The sequence below is a fragment of the Saccostrea cucullata genome, unplaced genomic scaffold, assembly GCF_032062105.1.
Source record: "Saccostrea cucullata isolate Sc308-1 unplaced genomic scaffold, CSIRO_AGI_Scuc_v1 ctg3330, whole genome shotgun sequence".
Taxonomy (NCBI): Eukaryota; Metazoa; Mollusca; class Bivalvia; order Ostreida; family Ostreidae; genus Saccostrea; species Saccostrea cuccullata.
The window spans coordinates 30,015-53,813 of record NW_026933346.1 but is presented as its reverse complement, the minus strand read 5'-3'; the positions used below and the strand labels follow the sequence as shown (position 1 = coordinate 53,813).

The window sequence follows — 23,799 nt, the reverse complement described above, 5'->3', positions numbered from 1 at the left end:
ATGTAGCAAAATAATTCCCTTTGTCAACTGTACTGTAAATTGTTAAAACATTTTCACATGCGCCTCATTTAGATGTGTTATATAGATTTTATATAGGCGCCTGTTAAAAGACAACGAATTTTGAAGAATTAATCGGAATATTGGTTATTGTATGCATAAAACATAAATAATAGTCATTATGTAACTTCATTCAATATTTTCTAAAGCATGTGTACTTTTTAACTTCTGCCTTACAAATGTCCTTATTATCATTACATTATGATTATTTTTCTTAAACAAGAAGTCATAAATTTTCAAAAACACAATTTATTTCTCACTTTTTGGAACAAACAGCACAAACTAGTTCTCGCCCCTTGACATATGGTGGACATTTCAATGAACCACAGACTGATTCTACGTAATAAAGTAGGTAACCATCCTTATTAGCCTGACCTCCTGGTACGGTATCTGGGCTCTCATCCACACACGTGTATTTTGTCGCAGCCGGATGACCATAATAGCCTGCCATCAAGTAACCCCGGTATTCAAGGTTCCAACCTTTGTAGCAGGTTTTTCTTGCTGCAATGAAATATCGATAAAATTGTTTACAGTATAGTGAATCTGTATTTTGGAAATAAAAATTAGCTATTAACTGAAAAGAAAATATAGTTCTGAAAAAATATAGTTATATGTAGATTCATGATATATGCACAGCAACATGTATGATCCGAATAAATACAAAAGATCATTGTGTGATAAAAATGATTGAAAAAGTAACGCATATTTAATTAATTCTAATTAAAGAAGTCGATATAGAAAAGTCGTTATAATCGTGTTCTGACCTGGGAACATTTGTACGACGGATCTATTTGGAACAAGGCACACAGCACATGGTACATCATGGTTTTGGAATGAGGACAGGTGATCAGGGTTATAATTTGTTTCGTATTCTGTCCCATACACAAATGCCTTAGCTCCATTATACCCATCAGTGTATATCCCCCATTCTGGGTCCTTTGGTAAACAAAGAAGTTCAACAGCAGCTCCTGAATGCAAATGATTCGATCCTCCGGCGTATCCTATAATATATTTTTTCATGGATTTTATACAAATTTATAGATTAAAATTCATCGATTTTTGTAGGCCTTTCCATATTCTTTAAATTAATCTCCGAAATCTTGAGTATTTAGAATATGATAAAATAGAATTCAATTGGTTCAATCCGTAAACCAATCAAAATTATAATTACCTGAATATACGAGGGTGGCGTTACAGGGACAAGAATTTTTTCCCCATCTTGTATAGATAATTTTTCTGTGTTCTTTACCTTTCAAAAGAAAATTTAACATTAAAATAACATTGGTCATGTTGGTTGATGAATATTAAGAAAATCTGCACCATGTATTTAGATTGATACCTTCATCCTCTTTGAACTTTTTCATAAAATCCTCAGTAAAGCTTTTGAATTCCCGCCTTAAAGCTTCTACCTGATTTGCTCCCAGCGCAGATGAGAGCTGTCCTGTTAGATAGCCCTGTAACATGTCTTTACAACTTCCGGTCTGTGTCTCTCCATGCGCAGCGTGAAGAAGAAAAACAAGCGCTAGAAAGAGTACTGGCTCCATTCTAAAGAGAAAAATATAAATTAATTTAATTCATTTTATATGACAATCTATTTAAAACTAGTGCTTATTGTAACGGGAACCGTTACAGATGTTCCCCAAACGCTCCCCAACTTCATTTTGGTGCCTCATTCCCTCTTAGCTTCATCAAACAAACTAAACTCTATGCATCTTACACTTAAACAACGTTTTTCCTAAAGTATATCAAGTATATAGCAAATTTTTGCATTGCACGTGCACACACTTGCACGCATATGCGGAATGACCATATCATTGTATCTACACTATTAATTATTTTTAATGTACTTAATATCAAGGCATTCAAAATGTATTCGAAAATACGCTAAATCAAGTGCGTTTGTAATTATACATATTGTATATGCATTTGCATGTTGACCATACCCTCTTGTAGGGGTCCATTAAGACTATCTATGTTCTAAATCCCATTCTGTTTGGCTGAAAACCAAAGGAGTTATAGGCATTTAAAGTTTTAGCCAATCAGATTGCAGCACAAGTACATGCGCGTGATTTCATGAAAATTATTTTATATCATATCGTAGGATATCATGCATGACTATGTTTTAAATTTCAAAACGAATAAGATATTGAGATTTTTGTTTCAGCCAATCAGAGCGAAGTGCACGTGCATGCGCGTGAGTTCATGATAATTTGACCATGTCCTCTTGTCTATAATACTAATATATTCTTATATTCTGAGTTTCAACACATTTCATCAGAAAATAGAAAAGTTACGGCTATATCAATTATATTGGTCATTTTACATGTTGCACGTGTGCGCTCTTGCAAGCACGTGCGCGCAAAATGACCTTGATTCCGCAAATCTACATAACATGTCTACTTACCCATTATTGAAATTCACGTATGAAATTTCTAAGCAAAGTATGAATATCCTAGACACCACGGTATACAAAGGAAATAAATTCAACAGAGATTTAATCCTGGATTTCAAAACGTATATTAAACCCACCATCACGTTCCAATATTTGGATCGGTGTAGTGCTCATAATCCTTCTGTCTTTAAGGGATTCATTAAAGGCGAAACCATTCGTCACCTAAGGAATACTAGTGACACTACTGCACTCAATGAAATTTTAAGTGAATTTAAAGTGAATCTCAAAAAGGGAGTCTATAGTGAAAATGAAATCAATCAGAATGTACAAAACGTTCTTGATAATTATAACAGGGACACAGCTCTCACAGTGAAAAATAATAACAAAAAAAGAGAGATCCCCCTGGTTTTTGTAACCAAATACAATCCAGGACTCCGGAAAATAAAACAGAAATTAATAAAATACTGGCACATTCTTTGTAAAGATAAAGACTGCAATGCGATTTTCTCTGAATTGCCTATTGTGTCATATAAACGCAATTAGAATTTGAGTGATATGATCACATCTTCATTAATTAAATAATCTGTATAACAGATTTGCAAATAGGCTCCTGATGATGGTGGATTTGTAGCTAAGTAATCAACTGTAATAACTTAAAATTCATAAACCTCGTATCACACCGCCGAAACACTAAATTAGTGTCGAGTCAAGTGATTAGAGGTACGTGGCTGAAGAGAGTCACTTTCTTTGAAAAAAAAAAGAATTTACTTACATCAGATGAACAGTTTACAAGATCATTCGCGGACAAATAAGTACCCAGGAAGAAGAAAAATAATAAGAAGAAACAGAGTAAAAACAATATGTTCCCCAACTTCGTTTGGGGAACATAATTAGATGTTCAGAATCCGCTATCGCTTCTCAAACGATTGAGAAGCTATAAAGCGGATTCGGAACATCTAATTTTAAATAGATTGTTTATATGAAGTATATGTTGTGATTATTGAGAGAAAAAAGAACTAAATCGTTCCCCTTATTACAACAAAATAACACGAATCTCCAAAAATGCTACAATACGAACAGGTTCCATTATACAATGTATAGTTATAAATTTGTCGATTTTAAGACTAACAGATATGTCACTGAAAATAAAAATCTTTATTCTGAGGGGAGACCTTGACTATTTTGATCCTCTCCAATGAAATTCTATGTCTAGCAGGTGGAATCAGATTTGGATACTGAGAAAAAATGACGCATCACAATAAACACGATAAAAAATAAACGGTTATTCAGGTTTCTTCATACAATATTAATTCTGAGATATTCTTGTGATCTAAGCGTTGTGTCATTACCTCAGTTTCAAATGAAACATATACTAATACTCAATGCACTGAATAAAATATTTTTACGGATAAGACTAGGGATGGCAATCGATCACAGAATTGCTAATCGGTTAACCGGAAGATGTTCCGACCGATTAACCGGTTAACCGTATTAAAATACACATTTTCCTAATGTACATAACTCTTTTTTCCTATTTAGATCTATTCATTTATAAAGGAAGACTGATAAAGTCTAGATATCAAACTATTGTGTTTGTCTTCATTCTTGCTTTAAAAAACATAAGCTTATATATTTTATTTTAGTTCAATATAGACCGGGGGAAAAATTAATAAAAGCACGCACGAATCATGTCTGAGAAATCACTGATATATTTCACATACCTTTATTCTGCGTTGTCACCATAATTAAAAAGTTTGAAGTCTGAAATACATCACTTAATTTACAAAGTTTGTTTAGTAATTTATTCTATAGATAACTGCAAAAACAAACATACTAATTCGCAGTTCTCAACGATGATTTAATCATCATTAAAGAAATACAGGACAGTCCGGGTAACGACATTGTGTTTAAACAGTAATTAACACTTCAAACACAGTATGACCAATTACCCTTCAATCTCAATCCGGAGAACGATACTTACATCCAAGTCAGATTGGATAAGTGAAAACGCAGAATTATGAACGTTTTTGCAAATATTTCTTTTTTTCAAAAATGAATTAATTCTGACAAAATTATGTTCAAGTGAATATAATTTTTTATTTTTTCCGACTAACCGATTACAGATTTTTTAACCGATTGCCATCGTTCCGACCGAGTAATCGGTTAACCGGTTACAAATTGCCATCCCTGGATAAGACACATTAATCATATCTAAGTTAAAATGTTTTCTAAACTATATTTGATATATTAATTTTGGATGTAAATTTATTCAATTATTCCTTCTGTACACGTGTAAAGAAATTTTCTTGTTTTAAATTTTTTAAAAGCAAAAATATTACCTTTCCAATAATTTCCTTAAGGAATGAGTGATTGCATGGGTTTATTTAACACTTGAATATATACATGTATAGAATTTATATAAATTTAAAAGGAAAACATCTGGTATTGACCAAATCTGTTTGACTCTTAGTCAGTCACGAAGAAAAGAGTTTAAATTGTAATCTTACTCCAAATCTTTAAAACATCTGTGTCCACAAAAATTTAGAATGTAAGAGTAACAGAATTTAACAGTGTATAAATGCCATCGTTATATTGATCGTTAATAATAGCATCTATTAATTAAAGAATAGATGCACTTATTTGAAGAGGAAAACTTTTTTGCTGCTATTTGAGTTGGGTTTGCTCGAATATGAATTAGATCGGGATTAGGATATCTCAAATTCTCCCTCTTTGCCCTTGATCCAAAAACGAAAGGTACACGAATTTAAAAAAAATAGGCTTTCAATCACGATTGTTTCTAAAATATTTAATAAAATATTATCGGCAAATATCTGATTTGATGATTAGATGCATGGATGTATTATTCTTTTTTTGGAAAAATGCGCGATTGGCTTGGATTGAAATTTTCCGAAAATTTCTATGTCGGCATACATGTGGCGTTATTTGTATTGAAACTTGTTTATGTTTTTAGTTTAACAAGCAAACATATGCCAGATTGGGGAATATTTTTGATTATGTTTTTAAATTATTTATAAATCGTGCATTAATAAAAAAAAAACTATGTAAATAGGGTGGCGTAATAGCAGTCAAACTGATCAAAACATTATAATCAGTATCTATCAATTTTCGCAGGCTTTACTCAATTGAGCATTCTCAGTGTATACAACAACAGTATTTTAAAAATGTATTTTGCATTAAGGTGCATGAATTTTGTTTAAAACACAAAGGGTGGGGGTGGGGGGTCTCAGAAGCAAAGTTATAACAGTTAAAACTTTGATGATTAACAGGAAAACATCAAATATTATAAGTTACAAGGGAAATGTTGGCCATTAATCAGGCTTTATGTTATTATCATGCAATAGAAGCTTATTTCATATTTGGCTGAAATAATGCCCTCCACAGTAAACAACACAATCAACCAACAGGACAAGCAAATGCTTTATTTAACTTAAAATGCACTCTTGAAATTAAATTCAGTGCTTCTCGAGCGTGTAATAACTAATTGCCACTTGGTTCCTTTTGGCTATCGCATAAATTAATTAATTTCATCAAATTTATTGCCTATCAAAGGTAGCTAAGTTGCTCATGAAGAGCTAGCCTATGCTAGTTGTTTTTCTTTGTTTAATTAGTCATACAATAAATTTGACAGTATAAGCTGACTCGAGAGTATGAATTCGTTTTGGCATTTTAGGGACATTTTATTCTTGTTCACGCATTCTTCACTTCTAAGGCTATAAACATTTGAAATAAGGGAATTGATAATTTTATTTATCTGGGGTTTAGGTAAATTAGGGAATTAGGTTTGTAAATTAAGGAAAATGACTAGTTATTGCTCAATTCTTGATAAAGAATACAATCTGCTGTATCTATAACCAGTTGCTTAAATTAGTAATTCTCTTCTTTTAGCTATGGTAAGTATCTGGGTGTTCTGTGTGACCCAGAAAAAAAAGGAACTGGATCATGTAATATCAATTATTCTAATTCTCTCAACTACTGCCAGGGTTAACTAAATAAAAGCTGCTTTAAATGAAAGGGATTTGACAATTAACAAAATATACTGGTAAAAATATTGCGCCTTAATACTTGTGTTTACTTGAAAGTATGTCTGCCTTTTTACACATATCTGAATTTTAAGTTTATCAGTGGATTGCCTGTTTTCAGCTGAAACATTTCTTTACTTAAGTAGTTTTACTTAAAATAATTCATATACGCTATTCTTAATAATTCTATTTTATTGGTTAGAGCTTAAAGTTCATGGAATATTTACATCAGATGAGAATACTAAAACACCAGGGTTGAAAATATTACTGAAATTAACTTTGGACATACAAATTCATAACACAAAAATAGGGGAGAAACATGCAATTCATTCAATTTTGGGGAATAAAAAGGAATTTTATTGCTAGACAGTGTCTCACTCTTAGGTTGGAAATAATGAAGTCTTCGGGAAAAGTATAAATTGGATAGGGTGTTGAGTAGAAGAGTGTATTATGCACTTACTAGGGAGAGCTGCTATGGGGCCATCATGACATAGAAATATAACACATTTGGGAGTATCTACATGTATTAATAAGAATTATTATTTGCAGATCCAGTGTACCAAGGTTATCTAGTCAAGTACACATAAATATAAACTAATCGTACATGTAGTATGGGTATTTTTATGACTTAAGGCATAATTTCGGATTGTTTCCGTATTTTCACAATGAGCCAATTATTGATAAGCCATGTCATGTAATCATGTATTCTTGCAAGCCAATTTGATAGGGCAAAGGGGTTTTGCTCTGTTTATGAGCTATTTATTAGTTATACGAGGGTCATTCAAAAAATACGTAGACAATGTTCCTCATTATTAAATAATTTTTACAAAATTTAAGATCAACACACTTTTATATGTAAAAACATATATCTAATCGATGTGCAAAGTTTCATTCCATTTCATTGAATGGAACTCATGACAGCCAGTTTTAAAAGCAACATGTTTTATCGCCACGGAGCACGGTTAATAACATTGTAACGTCAAAAACAACATCAAGAATTTTTTTTCAAACTTACGCTGTTTTTATTCCATTTATACACGGCTTGAAGCGTCTTCTCCATAAATTAAAACGCATCAATAACACTTGACACCTAATTTGCTCTCAATTATTTGAGTAACTTTAGTTTCATTTTAAAATCTTTACCTGTGTTACTCTGCTTTTAAAAGTCCCACGCGCAACAGTAAAGCACACATCACGTTTCATGACGTTACTAACTTTTTTGACAAGATTTTGAACTAGAAACTGTTTCTGTGCAGACCTTCCATCGCCCGAATCAGAGTCTCCATTACTCAACGATTGTATTTTTCATTAAAAGAAATGCAGGGCTCATATTATGTATATTGCATGGTTCCTTCTGCATTTTCAGAGTTTATTTTAAAGGTTTCCCGAACACAAAACACATTTTTAATGCTTCTCACTGCTCCGTGACGTCCTTCGACGTCATGGTTTTTTGCTGTTTTTAATAAAGTCTATCTGTCTTCAGAAATTGATATCTTTTAAACTAAGCAAGGTATTTCATTACCTTTTAGCTTATGAAGTAATAAAACAAAACTAAGTTTAAGTATTTAAATCTTATTCTCTTAAAACTGCCATTTATAAGATTAATTACTATCAACAAGTGTTTAATCAGTAAATAACTCAATTTTGACCCTGCTCCATGACCCCATTTTTGCCGTCTTAAATCTTCAATAATTGCGATAAATATAAAAATATACTCTAATTTTTTTACTCAAAATATTTGAATCTGTTGTTAAAATATGTGTACCAAGTTTGGTTGTAATATGACGTTCATTAAAAAAGTTATTAAAAAAGTCTACGAACTTTTTGAATGACCCTCGTATTTATCCTGTTTTTGTCATATTTCTAGTTATTTTAATAGATATAGATCTGTAATTTTCATTAAATCATTTTCATCAAATTTAAAAAGTGCTATATTCCTGGTACATATAATTAAGTAGCTGGAAATACGGCGTAGTGGGCAGCGGACGTGTTTTCGCTGTCCTCCGATCGACTTGACATTTTTCGCTAAAAAAGCGTTTATTTTCTTTCTACGACTGTTTGGAAAGAAATATATTGTGTGTTTAGTGTATATAAAGTGTGATTCTTTGTGCATTTACTGCACGTTTGGATTTAAAATACCCTGAGAGAGCGAATATACCCGGTGTTTACCTGGTGAGTACCTACTCAGGTGTGATATTGACTCACGAGCAGAAGTCTATCTATACTTTGTATGCGTGTGTTATAACTCAAAACATTCTATATCGAATATTTGAAAAATGGATCAAATGCTGAAACCAGTATACTTGAAGAACAACGAGCTTCTATCTGAAAGCGATGATGAACGAATCACGAATTTTGAGATGCTTCAAGCTGTTACTTCGTGCGTCGGTGATGCGGTGAAATGCATCCAATTAGACCGCGATTTGTGGCGAATATATCTGACCAATGCCCACAGCAGAGGTAAAATTGTACTGGAAGGTTTCGATTTTAAAAATCAACACATATCTCCGTACGACACAAATCCATACTCCGCCGGCCTGGAAGGTCCAAGAGATCAAGCTTTAAAAGTAACAATTTGCGGCGTTCCCCTGTCCGTGGACGACTTAGCGATACACGAGATGTTAACTAAACTAGGGGTTTCTCCGAAAAGCGATCTTAAGTATGAAAAGATCCGTAACCCGACCAACAACAAAATGACCAACGTCCTAAATGGGAACCGGTTCATCTACATCGATCCTCCATCAAAGGGACCACTTCCCCGATTCTCTTACTGCGCGGGCCTAAAATGCAAAATATTTCATAGAGGCCAAAATGTTGACAAACCCGCGGTAACATGTACCAAATGCTGGGAAGCTGGGCACTCAGCGCGCAACTGCACAAACGACCGCAGATGTGCCGCTTGCAAAAACACCGGGCATGACCCAGGAGATGAGTGTTGTCCCGAGTATGTTACTGGCAACCCCAAAAATGTGGAAACATTCAGCGGCGAAAAGAACATCCTATCCAACTTCTATTCCTGTAAATTAGACATCTATGGCGAATCCTTTACATCTGCAGAACAAGCCTTCCAACTCACCAAGGCCATTCGTGCCGGCAATCTGATCGCTGCAGAAAAAAATCCGGGAAGCTAAAACCGCTGTGGATTGTAAATTCATTGGCAAATCCGTTTCCGAGTCACCACAGTGGCGACAACATGCTGAATCAGTGATGGAGGAAATCATCGGTGCCAAGGTAGCCCAGTTAAAGGATATGAAGGATCTCCTTATATCATCAAAACCAAATGTCATCTTTGCTCATTCGGTTTACGACCGCTACTGGGGAACCGGGTTAGACGCGGAGAAAACCCTGTGCACAAACCCAGATGCCTGGCCTGGTAAAAATGTGATGGGCAAAATCATTCAGCGAATTGCAGATAAATGCAGACATAGACCACGCGCGGCGTCCCAACCAAGGCCCCAGCGCAAGGCCAAGCAGCAAGGAATTGACAGCTACTTAGGGTAAAATGTTTACTGTAAAATTTAGAAACTCTCCATTTCCTTTTTTTTTTTTTTTTTTCTCCTCTCACTTTGTAAAGCAATATTTTTCCTTTTGTCACAATGTCTACCTTAAAATGTCTGTCGTTAAACTGTAGGGGGTTGAATGATTATAACAAAAGATGTATTTTGTATGAGTGGTTAAAAAACGTTGACTGCGACATAGCATTTTTGCAAGAAACTCATTTTGTATCAGAAAAGGAGACGCAGTACAATGCAAGATGGCTAGGGTCTTCTTATCATTGTTTTTCTAATTCCCCCCACAGTAGGGGCGTTACAATATTGTTTAAAAAAGAATTCTCATTTAAGTTTATAAATCAACACAGATCTAATGACGGTCGCATCATATTGTTAAATATTGAACACGATAACAAAAATATAACCCTTATCAATATATATGCACCAAACACTGAAAATTTAAGATCTGATTTTTTCAAAAAGGTTTCTAAATGGATATCGCAATATAGTTTAAATGAAGAAAACGTAATTTTTGTTGGCGATCTCAATTGTGATTCAAACAACAAGAGAGCCAAAAGCGCAAAAATATTGCAAGATACAATTTCTAAGTTTTCATTTCTTGATCTCTGGTTAAATTTAAATCACCAGAAAAATGGTAATACTTGGTGTGACGGGCAAAACGTACCTAAAAGTAGAATTGATTACGTATTTTTCACTGACAACTTCTGCCACAAACCTTTAAATTTCTTTCTACAAAAACCGCCAAATGTTTCTAAGTCAAGATTAAGCGATCATCTTGCTCTCGTTTTTAAATGTGAAATTTCTGGAAATACACGCGGAAAAGGTTATTGGAAGTTAAACACATCGATCTTAAAAGAATCGGCGTATTGTGATTTAATCAACAATTTTTTCGCTGACCTACCCGAAGAAATAACAGCAATTGTAAAACTAAATGGGAACTAATTAAGTTTAAAATCAAGAAACTTAGTATTGACTACTGTAAAAACAGAAACAAAACTCAAAGGGAAAAAATACAAAAGATCGAAAATGAAATTGAACAAATGGAAAATAAGCACTTTACAGAAATAGATATGATACGAAAAAAAGATCTCGAAAATCAACTTGATAATTATTATGAAAACAAGGCAAAAGGAGCACAAATTCGATCAAGAGCAAGATGGATAGATGAGGAAAAGAATACAGCATACTTTTTAAGACTCGAAAATAAACATCAATCACATAACGTTATAAACAGAATCAGAGTCAATGAAAAAATCCTTACCAAGACCGACGATATACTTAATCAACTATGTTTATTTTATGAAAACTTGTATTCATCTCAGAAAATTACAGCTGAAAGAATAAATAATTACCTACGCGATATTGAAATACAAACTAAGCTTACTGATGACGAGAAAGATTTCTTTGACAAATTTCCTACATTAAAAGAATGTTCCGAGGCAGTATTTGAAATGAAAAACAACAAATCCCCTGGACTCGACGGCTTACCGGTTGAGTTTTACAAAATGTTTTGGAAACATTTAAAACAATACATGTATGATGCGCTTATTAAATCTTACGAAGAACAAGAATTAACAAATACACAAAAATGTTCCGTTTTGTCTTTAATTCACAAGAAAGGTGATCTTGATAAACCTCAAAATTACCGTCCCATAAGTTTAACAAATTGCGATTACAAAATTATAGCCTGCGTCTTCTCTCGGCGTTTAAAAAAATTTATAAATAAATTAATTAACCCGGATCAGTCTGGGTATATAAAAGGACGATATATAGGTAGTAATGCAAGACTTATTTTAGATATCTTTGAATACTGGGAAAGAAACAACGAATCGGGTATACTGTTATTTGCTGACTTTCAGAAAGCGTTTGACTCAGTTGAGTGGGAATTTCTGATTCAATCAATGAAGAAGTTTAACTTCGGTGACAACTTTGTCAGATGGATCAAAGTCTTATATACAAACCCTTACTTTCACATAAAAAATAATGGCTGGATTTTTAGAAAATGTCAGATGAATAGAGGTATCAGACAGGGATGTCCTGTCTCAGCTATATTATTTCTATTTGTAATGGAAATCTTATCTATAAAGGTAAATAAATCAGATAATGTTCAAGGTTTTAAAATATGTAATACGCAAAAGGAAATAAAATGCATACAGCATGCGGATGATAGTACTTTTCCAGTCAAAGATGAAGAATCTCTTAAACATGTAATTAAAATCATTGAAGATTTCGGGTCGATTTCCGGCACAAAGTTGAACTTATCAAAAACAGAATGTATTCTATTGGGAGATCTTAAAGAAGACATGGAAGGGGAGACATCTCTACATGGTGTCAGAATTAACTCTAAAACAATAAAATGCCTCGGCATATACATCGGGCATGACGAAGCAGAAAGAAATGAGAAAAACTGGCTATGCAAATTAAGAGAATTTGAAAAAATACTTGACTCTTGGCGAAGCAGAAAATTAACTATTTTTGGAAAATGTCAGATTATAAATTCTCTATTAATTTCAAAACTATTATACACTGCTTCCATATTAGAGAATCCAGAGCAATCTTTCATCAAAAGTCTAAACAAAATAATATTCTCCTTCATTTGGGGCAACCGCGAAAGAATAAAACGCAAAACCTTAATTAGAAGCATAAACGAAGGCGGAATCGGTATCACTGACTTTGAGTCTAAAGTCAAAGCTATTAAAGCCTCATGGGTTACAAAGATTACAAAAGATAAAAGCAGTCTACTCTCTCTCGTAAATGCTGTTTTATACAAAAATAATATAGATTTTGCGTTTTTAACAAATTCAAGTGTGACAAATTACAATGATCTCATACTAAACTCCCTTCCTGAGTTTTATAAAGAGGTTGTCTTGGCTTTTAATGAATGTAAGGATAATACTTTTACAAATCTTGCAAATCAGAATATTTGGCTTAATAAAAACATTTGCTTTAAAGGTAAACCACTATTCTTTCCGAATTGGACCAAAGGGGGTCTTTTGTTAGTAAAAGACCTCTTTAATGACAATGGTTTCAAAACTGTAAATGATATTAAAGAAAAATTAGCATCCACTAATAATTTCCTTTGTGAATATCTAATGGAAGATATTTCTAATAAAAAATCTTGTTTTTTCTACAACATTTTAATAAAAAAGAAATCGATACTATATATAAAAATAAAGTTCGCTCATTATTTGATAAATCTGTATCAGAATTTAGTTATAAGCTACTACATAATCTTTTGACTACAAATCTATCCGTTAGTAAGTGGGATAAAAACAACAGTGGCAACTGTGATTTCTGCGATACACAAGAAAATATCAAACATTTGATTTTCGAATGTGACTTGATAAAGCCAATCTGGAGTAAAATTTCTCAACTAATAAAGATAGATATAACATGGAAAATGATAGTTATAGGCTTTATTATTTTCAACAACAAATACACTCTTATTTCAGATAATACATTGTCATTCTTGGCGTGTAAGATTTACAAATATAAAATGAAATGTAGAATTGTTAAAGACCAGGTTACATATGAAGGAGTGTGTCACTTTTTAAAAAACGCGCTGATGCAATTGTATTTTACTATTAAAAAGACAAAATGTATAAATTCAGATTTTAAAATTCTCGAACTGTTGTCACAAAACTTATAATAATATGTATATTAATTGTATCAATTTTATATGTACTTGAGGGTGAGCTGGCCCTCTGCATGTACATCCATGTGGCAGGACAATATGGACTGTGAAGGTGAACTGTAAAAGGAAGTCCTGCCGCATGATATTACTGTCAACTATTCTGTTTGTAAAATTTATGTATATTCTACTATAACCTTATATTGGGTTTTATTAACATGATGTCACTGCTGCATGTTTTTGAAGCAGCTAATTATCGTCTATTGAATTGTATAATCATGATGTCATTGTTACCAACTATATTTATAATAGAGCTACTTTTTACTAAAAGCATACACTATATTATATAAGTTTATGCTTGATATATTTACTTAACAAAATTACTCTTGATTTACCTTTTATACATGTATAAATTTTGTTACCGATCCAGGGAGCCCCTGGCACTCCTGGTGAGGTATATGATGAGGGCCTCTGCGGAGGTGATGCCTCAAATATGAAACTATGTATGTATTTGAAATAAAATCTTTTATTCAAAAAAAAAAAAAGTAGCTGGAAATATCCAGTTTATTATGTACAGGGTGCTCAGTTATACAGATTAGTTTGGTTGAAGAAGCAATATATTAGAATAGAATAGAGTTAAGAACTCATGAAAAGAGAATCAAAATATGATGAGAAGGATCATTTTCTGTTTTATTATAAACATCAAAAAGATGGCATATCAAGTATTATTATCAAGTATAATTTCAAGATCCCATTTGGAGTCATTGTTGGGAGTTACATACATGTGAGCACTATAAGCCTGGAGAGTTAATTTTCTTAAAAGCTAACTTATAATAATACAATTAACATGATTTATTTCCAAAGAAATCTTACACGGTAAGAAAAGTGGGTTTTTTTCTAGTACAGCGTTGCTTGAAACCAGACAGAATCAATTCATACATGCTACTGTTGAAATGAGAGGGGTTGATCAGGATCAGCCATTTTTATTAAGGGGCAATATTTTGTCTCCATATGAATTTTTCTTAACATATTGGCACATGTAATTCTTCATTTTTAATATATATTATTTTGCTATCAAATAATCCAATGTTAGCTAATATAATTTTTTATTGCTTAAGTTCTCATAACTTGACACATTTACAAAACATCAATTGAATCAAAATTTTCGGTCTACTCATTATACAGAAGTATTAAATTTAGGAGGGATGGGGGGTCTCGAGTTATATTCAAGGGGATGCAGTTTCCCCAGTGAATAGGTTAAAATTAGGGCGGTTGGTCGTGGGTCAGTTGAATGCGGCTTTCCCATTTTATGCGGTGACCGAAACCTATGGATTCCAAAGGTTTCGGCCATGTGGCGTTTGCGCCGAGCCATTCAAATGATGCTATAAATCATCGTGCTGCTGCTGCTGGAAACAAACTCATTTACTGTGAAAATGTGTGCTGCTTTCAACAAATTCATCGTAACATTGATCGTTTATTATTTCTTGATATTCAAAAAAATGATTTTTCCCATACTATTTGAAAATATTTCAAAGAGACAAAATAGAAAATTATGAAAGAAATGTAAATTGACCAAATACATGTATACCTAAAGACAAATTATTTAACCAAGATCAATACATTCATTCGTATAAAAATGTTTCCAAACTACTTCTTTGACATGTATGTTGTATATATCGTCTTCTTCAGCCAGTTTTTATATTAAATTCAGTCCATTGTTTTGCGTAACCCATGCTAAGCATATGTCATTGAAAATAATTTTCACTTTCCTCAGAAATAGAAAAATCTGTGCAAATTTGAAAAAGGTTATATATTTCTTCTTAATATATGTTGAAAATGTTTATTATAATAATCATTTTTCATGTATACTGAAAGGATTAAGAAAGGCATATTTAACTTTTGGGTTAAATTAAAACAATTATTTCAAATATGTTTTTCAGCTTTTTTATCATACATATTAATTCATCTTTAATCAACAAATCACCAAAATTTTGTGCGATTTTGAGTGATAGTTCCTGAGATATTGATATCAATATGGTGACACCCCCCAAAAATAAAACTAAAAATTCTCATAATCTCCCTTTCGCATCAGTAACAAACTTGATTTTCCTGTGCATTGAGTTCACCAGAGCATTTATTTTTTCATAGCATTATTATTCAACCCTTTCGACGGTAGTCTTAATGGCTGAGATTAGCTGTATTATTCCAAAGTCAACAAATCCCCCCGCTCAATCGAGTCCCGCGAATTTTCGATTTAGGATAGAATATACAGAACCCAGCAGGTTTGGTACTTGTGAATGTTTGTAAAAAAGTATCGACAAATATTAGCTACATTTTTCCAGTGTAAACATGCTGAAAAACATTACGCAAATGACGCGTACGTGCGCGTTTGAGAGTAAAATCGACGTAAGCTGGCCAAGCTCGCGGCCCAAATTAGAGCGGAGAGTTTCTGTCAGTTTAGGGTGAAAAAAGTGAGTATGTTTGTCTGCTGTATAAATATCAGTTTCGGTGATAATGCCTTGACAATAACCGAGGTTGGGTGATGAAAAGCCCTATATTGTAGTGACGATGGTACGCGCCAACGTCACCGTCATGGTTGGTTGGAAACATTTTAAGTTCACACTCTGACAACCAAAAAACACTTTTACTAGGTTGAAAAGTTGAAAACATTCTGTACATCAGCATGTTTTTGCCTTTTTATTCACTTATGCAATATTGAATTCAATTACTAAACCCCCAGTAGATTCCGTCAGCCATACCACGATTGCAAGACATTTATACTGACTGCAAATATGCAAAAACGATGTCTATAACTCTTATGCATAGTATGGTACTACAAAATTTTATTACAAAATTATCATCATTAACATGCACGCGTTTTTTACTTTTTATCATTTCCCCTACGTGATGCCATACATTTCATGGTTGAGTAGTTTTGACTAGTCATTTTAGTGCAAAGTAACCAAAATAAACATTTGACCAATTTTCATAATTTTCGGTCACATAGTCAGAAATTTTTCCCATATCATGTTCTTGTGCGTTTCTTTCTCCTTTCAGTATATATGTTGTCTAGTGTAAAATGCCCCTTTTAGCAGGGTACACGAATGTCCAAACGGTTTAAAAATGTCGCAATACAGTATTTGTATTTTTAAAATATAGAATAACGGTAATTGTACAATTTGTTTTCAGATTGGCACAATGAAATCAAAGAAATATCAATTTTGAGCGCAATGACTGATAGGGGATCTCTCTGTGATAAAATTGAGAATGCGATCACTGAGTATATAAACCTACAGGGTTTAGCACTGATATTTTATCTGAACGTTTTAACTAAGTAGTGCAGTAAAATGAAATAAAAATTTATTAAAACATGATGTATATTATTAGTGTCTCAAATACGGTGACATTTAAATTAGAGAAGGGACTTTGATTCTATGAATTATAATTATCTTGTTTAAGAAAATTAGGATTTTGCTCTTGTTACAATAAACTATAATTTGGTAAATCATTTTGTTATGGAATATATCAGAGTAGACAAATCAAGCCCATTGATACTAAGTAATAGATTTTGAATGGAAATACAAAGTTACTACTAAGATTCTTGACCAAGAGTAATAAAATTGGGGACTTTGAAGTAGATAAGTACTTTAAAAAGCCTAGGGCTAGAACTCCTGTGGTGCAGAGATGGAGACTAAAGTCCATAAATATTACTTACGTGTGTTTACCTGTATTTGAGGGTGGTGCTATGTTGGGGTTCATAGATCAACGGACAGAACTACGGACACAGCGTAAGTGGCATGTAATGGTAAAACAGCCAATGAAGTGTAATTTTATATCCGGGACCATGAATACCCTCTGAGCACAAAATACCCAGTTTGTCAAAAAACGGCAATCTCATTCTCATTTTATTCTTTTCCTGATAATGATTCTTTTGGACTATTTTTGAAATTAATCTTTTAGAATTTTATTTTTCAGGAGTTTAGTCAAACACTCTTATATATTTGGGACAGATCTTTTGAACATTTGTATAAAAAGTGTAATGATTTGTTCTGATTAAATATTATATTTCAGAAACTTTTTATCATCAATCTATACGATGAAAGTGAGTTTGTCAATTTGGATTCATAAAACTTATTAACCAACAAAAGTTTTATCATTGACGTTAAATAATCTAAATTTGACGATGAACTCATGTAAAAAGCAATTATAATGAAAAAAGTGTAAGATCCAGACGATCCGGAAATAACGAAAGGAAACCATCGACAATTATGGCTTTGAATTAGACTACTGCTATTGCTGTTTCGTGTAAAGGAAAGACATAGACCAAATTTAAATAAAAATATCATTTTATAAGCATAGGTGATTTGGTAAGAAAACAATCAACAATAATTAAATCTCAAGGGCAATCAAAAAACTGCTTCATTAAAATTTAATTATAAATAGAATAAACAGTTTCAGGTTGAGGACGTATAATACGTTTTCAGAGTTTGTGCCCAATTCCTTTGTATTCAAAATTTACAATAAAAATATGTTCGAAGCAAAATGAGTAGAACTCTTTTTTTGAACATGTATTTCTACTAATTTAACTATGAGCAATATTAAACATATAATCGAGAAAATTAAGAGTGAAATATGGTAGAATATAGCCAACTCTCCAGTACTGTCAGTCATTGATCATTTATATGTGCAGAGTTTTACCAAAAAAACAAAAAAACAAACGTACTACATGTGTATTTATGAGTCGTGTTTAAATAAAAACAGTTAATTTCAATTTGTTAGACTCTGCATACATCATTGAGCGCGGGCAGTCATTACTGATGATGGTTTTGCTTTCATGCGTTTCTTCCATGAATTTATCATAACAATTCAAGTTTTATAGTTTTATAGCGATATATGATGCTCAATCTTGTTATTCTAAAGTGTCTCAGATTTACATTGTTGTAAGATTTACAACTAAGTTGTTTACGTAATTTCCAAGCGTTTAGTTCATAATCTTAAATTCCTAGAATTAAACTCTTAAAACTGCATTGCTAATACTTGAACACCTAAACTGAATAGTGTTCTTGTTTATAAGAACAATAATATTTGAGAACTACATTGTACAATGCAAAAACTCCAATTATTTTTAAATTTGCAAATAATTTCATTATAACGAGGCATTTCAAGAACATTGATTTGTAAAAGATATTTCTTATCAAAAATTTGATCACATATGCATCCTTCAAAACATTGTAAAATATATTTTTTTCAATAAAAATATAACGCAGATCATTCGAACTATAGTTTATTTTAGAAATTAGGAGGTGAAAAGCACGTGTAGTTATACACAACATTGGCGAGATAAGCCTCCGCCACAATAACCTTTCAGATATCGACCAAGTGCTACAGCGATTCCAATTATTTTGGCAAATTCCACCTCTGTTCCAGCATTGTATATCCTTTCCTGTGAACAATAAACACGTAATTTAATAATTTTAGTCTCATTCAAAGCATTTTAAAGAATTCTTGAGAAAAATGCAAAGGATGAATCATTTTAAAATGCGTGCATCATGATTATTTGTCAAAAACATTAGACTAAGTCTTTTCTTCCAAATTAAGGCACTTTAAATAAATATTTCTGAAATTGTGCTGCACTGATAATCTTTTGCTTTCTCTCAGAATATATATATTCTAAATTTATCCCGCTTCAGACAAATTTGTCGATTACTGATTGGATAAAAGCTAATCACATGACGCCCTGAAATTTTCCGTATTACGTCTCCGTTTCCATATTACGTCTCTGTCGAGGCGTAATATGAAAATCGGGCACGCGATTCCGTTCGAAGCATTGTTATTATTGTAAATAAAAATGGCGGCGAAGAAACGGTTTACGTAGGTAGTTTAGTTAAATTTCTTGTTACCGTAACGATATTTTATGTTGATTGTTATTGGATTAAAATTAATATTTTCATAATATGCACAAATATTTTTTTTTACATTGAAAAGGGTCTTCAGCGGGATAAATTCGTAACACAGTCAGTTAGTGACCTAATACGTATTCATACAGGGTGTGAAATGGAAATCCGTATTGGGACTCGGCTTCGCCTCGCCCAATACGGATTTCCATTTCACACCCTGTATGAATCCGTATTAGGTCACTAACTGACTGTGTAACTAATAATATTTGTCTAGTTTACCAAGAACGCAACATTGTCTGTTGGTTGGTCCAGCACAATACCCTGCTTTATATTCAAATCAAGGTTCGGATGTGTATTGGCATCTTCCATTCATAGACCAGCATGGAGAATCGTCCCCTAAAATAAAAACAATAAAGATAATATTGGATAAATGTAGAATGATTATTTTTAACGTATGGAAATAAAAGTACTAATACATTTTCAGCACATGCCAAAAAATCTACAGATTTGTCTGTGTACTACCTCCATATACTGTACCTTGTAATAAATTTAGATCTATTTGCAAGGTAGATTTATTCAAGAAACGAATTAAATATTTCAAGATTCATGAGAACATTAACATGTCCTCATGATCCTTCAAAAAGTAAATTCATTGTTTAAATGTTCAATGATAATCTTAAACTTTAATTAATTAATAAACATGTATACTAAATCTTTGGAAACCTTAATAAATGAAAATTGAGGAATACACATGTATTATCCAATACTATTCTATTCCCATATAAAACAGATTTTCAAAAAAACTTGAATATAATTCAATAAATCTGTTTCTTTTAAAATGAAAATCGTTCTGCGTCTTACAAAGATTACATGTACATAGGATAATTAAGAATCAATGTAGCTTACCTCTGATGAAAGAGAGGGAAGAAATCAAAAGAAAAACCATGAGAACAATGGGTAACTGATTCATGGTCGCTGCTGAAATGGAATAAAAGTGATAAAAGAGAAATCATACCGAGAATTTATAGCCATGTTACCACTTAGAATATGCACAAACTGCTATTTTGATTACTAGGACATGTAGGACGATACTTCAACTGAGCACAGTTGGTCTTCTTACAAAAATCTGCTCCATGCATTTCAATGTATCTATATAACGTTGAGCGCTTTTATTATTGGGAACTCTGAGTCTCAGTATACGTGATGTGGTCTAATCTTGATTATGAACTTTTTTTATCATCTAATTTCTCCATCATTTTGAATTTTACTGTGGCAAAAGAGTAGATTTTATTTGAAAAAGCAGCTGTCAATGATATAAAAAAAACTCTTAACTTCATTTTGTTGTGGGAAATGATTTTATCTATAAATTAAAGTTTTAATGATGTTGATTTTGGAAAAAGAATTGTTTGTGACTTCAAATTTTCCAAATGTTAATTCGAAATTTAAGCATCCACATTTGATGAATACCATCTTCCAAATATACTGAAGCACAGTACTCATGAAATAACTTTTTCACTACTGTATATATTTTAATTAGGAGTAATAAGGTGCTTGGACTAACATTTACTTAAACAGGACATGTGTAATTTTGTTAAGATTTTTTATGTAGTTTCAGAATCCAAAATAGAAATGGTTATTCAAACATAAACTCGCTCAAACATCAAATACCTATTTCGTGGGGGGGGGGGGGCGGGGGGGGGAGTGGTGACTTCTATTGCCTCAAATCTTTAATCTTTCACTTTTCATACCCATTTTGCACATATTCGCGTTTACCAGGGGGGTCAGAGTTTTCCAATGGGGGCCCATGGTAACTTTTTCTTGTCTTAGTATATACATCTTTTTAACCTGGTATTTTCCTGCCCCCCCCCCCCGACCCCCCTCTAGATCCGCGCATGAATCATACTAACAATAAACACACACAAACTGCGCAGCGCAGTTAAGGCTACAAAATGGGGCGGAACCTAATTTGTACGGGAAAACTTAACTATGCATCATACAAAACCAACAATTCTTAAAGATACTACAAAATTAGGTAATTTGCAATTTTAACCTGTATGAAATCATCAAAGTACACCAAAACGTACTATACGGCATATTATTTTGTCGTTACTTAAATCCCATATAACAAGTCTTAATCAAGTCACTGATCGCAACACACTTCGTACAACATGACGCAGTTTGTATGCAGTAGGAGACAAATCAAGTAATATTTTCTCAAATAAAATGTATTCTATAATTAAATAAACTGTTATTTGTAGATAAACTATACGTCAATAACCTTGATTCAATGTCTTCTTTACTACTTTATTAGTATATTTTCCGTATATTTCCTATTTAGTTGATACTACCGTATATTTGTACGTTACGTGCATCGGAGGGTAATGTGAGGTATTGCTGTTTTCTTTAGGTCAATACAATGATTTAACCATCTGAGGAGCACAATATTACCGCGCCCGAAGGGCGAGGTGAATATTGTACTTCGAAGATGGCTAAATCATTGTATTGACCAAAACTAAAACAGCCATAAATGTATTATCATATGATTCACTGATAAAATAATACAGCTCATTAATTGTTTGCATTTTATTAAGTTCTAGCCAAATATAAGAGAGAAGTCGAATCAAAATGAAAATAAACCTTACCAGTCGTATCAGTTTGAAATGTTTTTTTTAAATTAATTTTAGATGCAATAAATATATATATATATATATATATATACGAGGGGCGTTCAATATCTTTTATCCAAACCATATTACAGCAACAACAACAAAATACAAATTCAAATCATTTATTTCATTCCCTCAAAGTAATCCCCTTTATATTTAATACAGAGATGAAGTCTTTTAATCCAGTCATAAAACACATTTTTGTAAGTTTTTTGTGGTATACCCCTTAGATACTGAAAAATAGCGCTGACCGCGATTGAAAACGCCTTCCAGAGAGAGCTTCCTTTAATTTTGGAAACAAGAAAAAGTTACAAGGCGAAGATCAGGTGAATATGCGGGATGTGGAAGTTCGAGTAACTTTTGCTGTATGGGCAGGAGCATTGTCATGCAGAAGTTTGATGCCTCTTAAACCGGTATTAGGTCGTCTTTTTTGTAAAAATTATAAAGTCTTGGAAGTATATTTGAAGTGGAAGAATTTCCAGTTACACTTCTGCCCTGTGGGACTGCATATTGGACTACCAAGCCATCTGAGTTGAAAAATATTACGTAAAGAGCTTTTTTAGAAGTTTGAGTTCTTTTTGCAATTATTGGCCTCTTCATATTCTTTCCAATCCAAACCTGATTTTTCACTTTTCTTTCTGGCCTAAAAAAATGAACCCATGTTTAATCACCTGTGACAATCTGACTTAGCTTCCTGGTGTCCATATTTTTAAACATTTTCAAAAGTTTTTGGCACTTTTGTAAACGGTCCCTCTTCTGAGCTTTGGTAAGAATATATGGAATCCACCTTGCACAAATTTTACGGTACTTTAATTTAGTTTTTAAAATAGTAAAAACACTGCCCGTTGAAATTCCTACACTTTTTGCTATTTCTTTGACGATAAGTCGTGCATCTGTCTTAAGAATATCACGGGTTTTGGAAACATTACTTTTGGTGACTGCTCTTGGTGGTCTTCCTGAATGGTTGTCGTCGGAAACATGTGTTCTGCCACTCTTAAAATTGCTAACACATCTGTAAACTGTCTTTTTTGAATTAACAGACCCACCATATATCTGAACATTTTCTTCATATATTTCATTTCGTTCCATACCAATAACACAACGAGCAAGAATATACCTTATTATTTCAAGTGACTTCAGACTTCGTGTTTTACCCATAATTGATGTCCAGTGTATTCGAGTAAGTCAGTTGCAAACGTAAGTGTGTGTTTCAGGGTGCACGGATTTATTCCAAATTTTGACACAATGTCAATAAAAGATAAATTCATTCACGGATGACCAGATTCCGAATCGACTGATCTAATTTATATTGAAAACCATTAGAAACAAAAAATATTGAACGCCCCTCGTATAATGAAAAAAGGTCATAGTCGTTTAAATAGCCTTCCAAAACAATTTGTATCTGGAATTTCCCGGTCTATTTTTAGATCAATGTAGAGGAAATAAATCCTTTTATTCACCAGGAACGTAATGTGTAGGTCAATACAACGCAGTGGTTTTCTAACATAGTTGGATCTCAGCCAATCAGAGAGATGGGAATTAATTAATCATATAACAAAAAGTTTTATCTGAAGCACATAGACATTAAACAGCAATAACTCATA

The 23,799-nt window shown here is 32.7% G+C and overlaps 1 protein-coding gene and 1 long non-coding RNA gene across 2 annotated transcripts; both read right to left on the bottom strand.

The window, feature by feature from the left end:
- Positions 1 to 296: 296 nt before the first annotated feature.
- LOC134238063 (uncharacterized) lies at positions 297 to 4,819 on the bottom strand. The gene is made up of 5 exons (XM_062720192.1): positions 4,789 to 4,819; positions 1,397 to 1,602; positions 1,229 to 1,306; positions 822 to 1,058; positions 297 to 558 (listed from the first exon to the last, which is right to left on the bottom strand). The coding sequence occupies exons 2-5, from the start codon at positions 1,599 to 1,601 to the stop codon at positions 314 to 316; spliced, it is 765 nt and encodes a 254-aa protein (XP_062576176.1). The 5' UTR covers position 1,602; positions 4,789 to 4,819; the 3' UTR covers positions 297 to 313.
- Positions 4,820 to 19,014: 14,195 nt separating this feature from the next.
- On the bottom strand, positions 19,015 to 20,509 carry LOC134238062 (uncharacterized). Its single transcript, XR_009985925.1, has 3 exons — positions 20,436 to 20,509; positions 19,809 to 19,925; positions 19,015 to 19,075 (listed from the first exon to the last, which is right to left on the bottom strand). It is a non-coding gene; the product is annotated as an uncharacterized LOC134238062 (long non-coding RNA).
- Positions 20,510 to 23,799: the final 3,290 nt, after the last annotated feature.

Excerpts from the sequence above, each read along its gene's own strand:
- LOC134238063 (XM_062720192.1), bottom strand. The coding sequence starts at position 1,601 with ATGGAGCCAGTACTCTTTCTAGCGCTTGTTTTTCTTCTTCACGCTGCG. Across the intron at positions 1,307-1,396 it reads AAAGTTCAAAGAGGATGAAG|GTAAAGAACACAGAAAAATT; the intron begins GTATCAATCTAA and ends TTCTTTTGAAAG. Across the intron at positions 1,059-1,228 it reads CGCCACCCTCGTATATTCAG|GATACGCCGGAGGATCGAAT; the intron begins GTAATTATAATT and ends AATATATTATAG.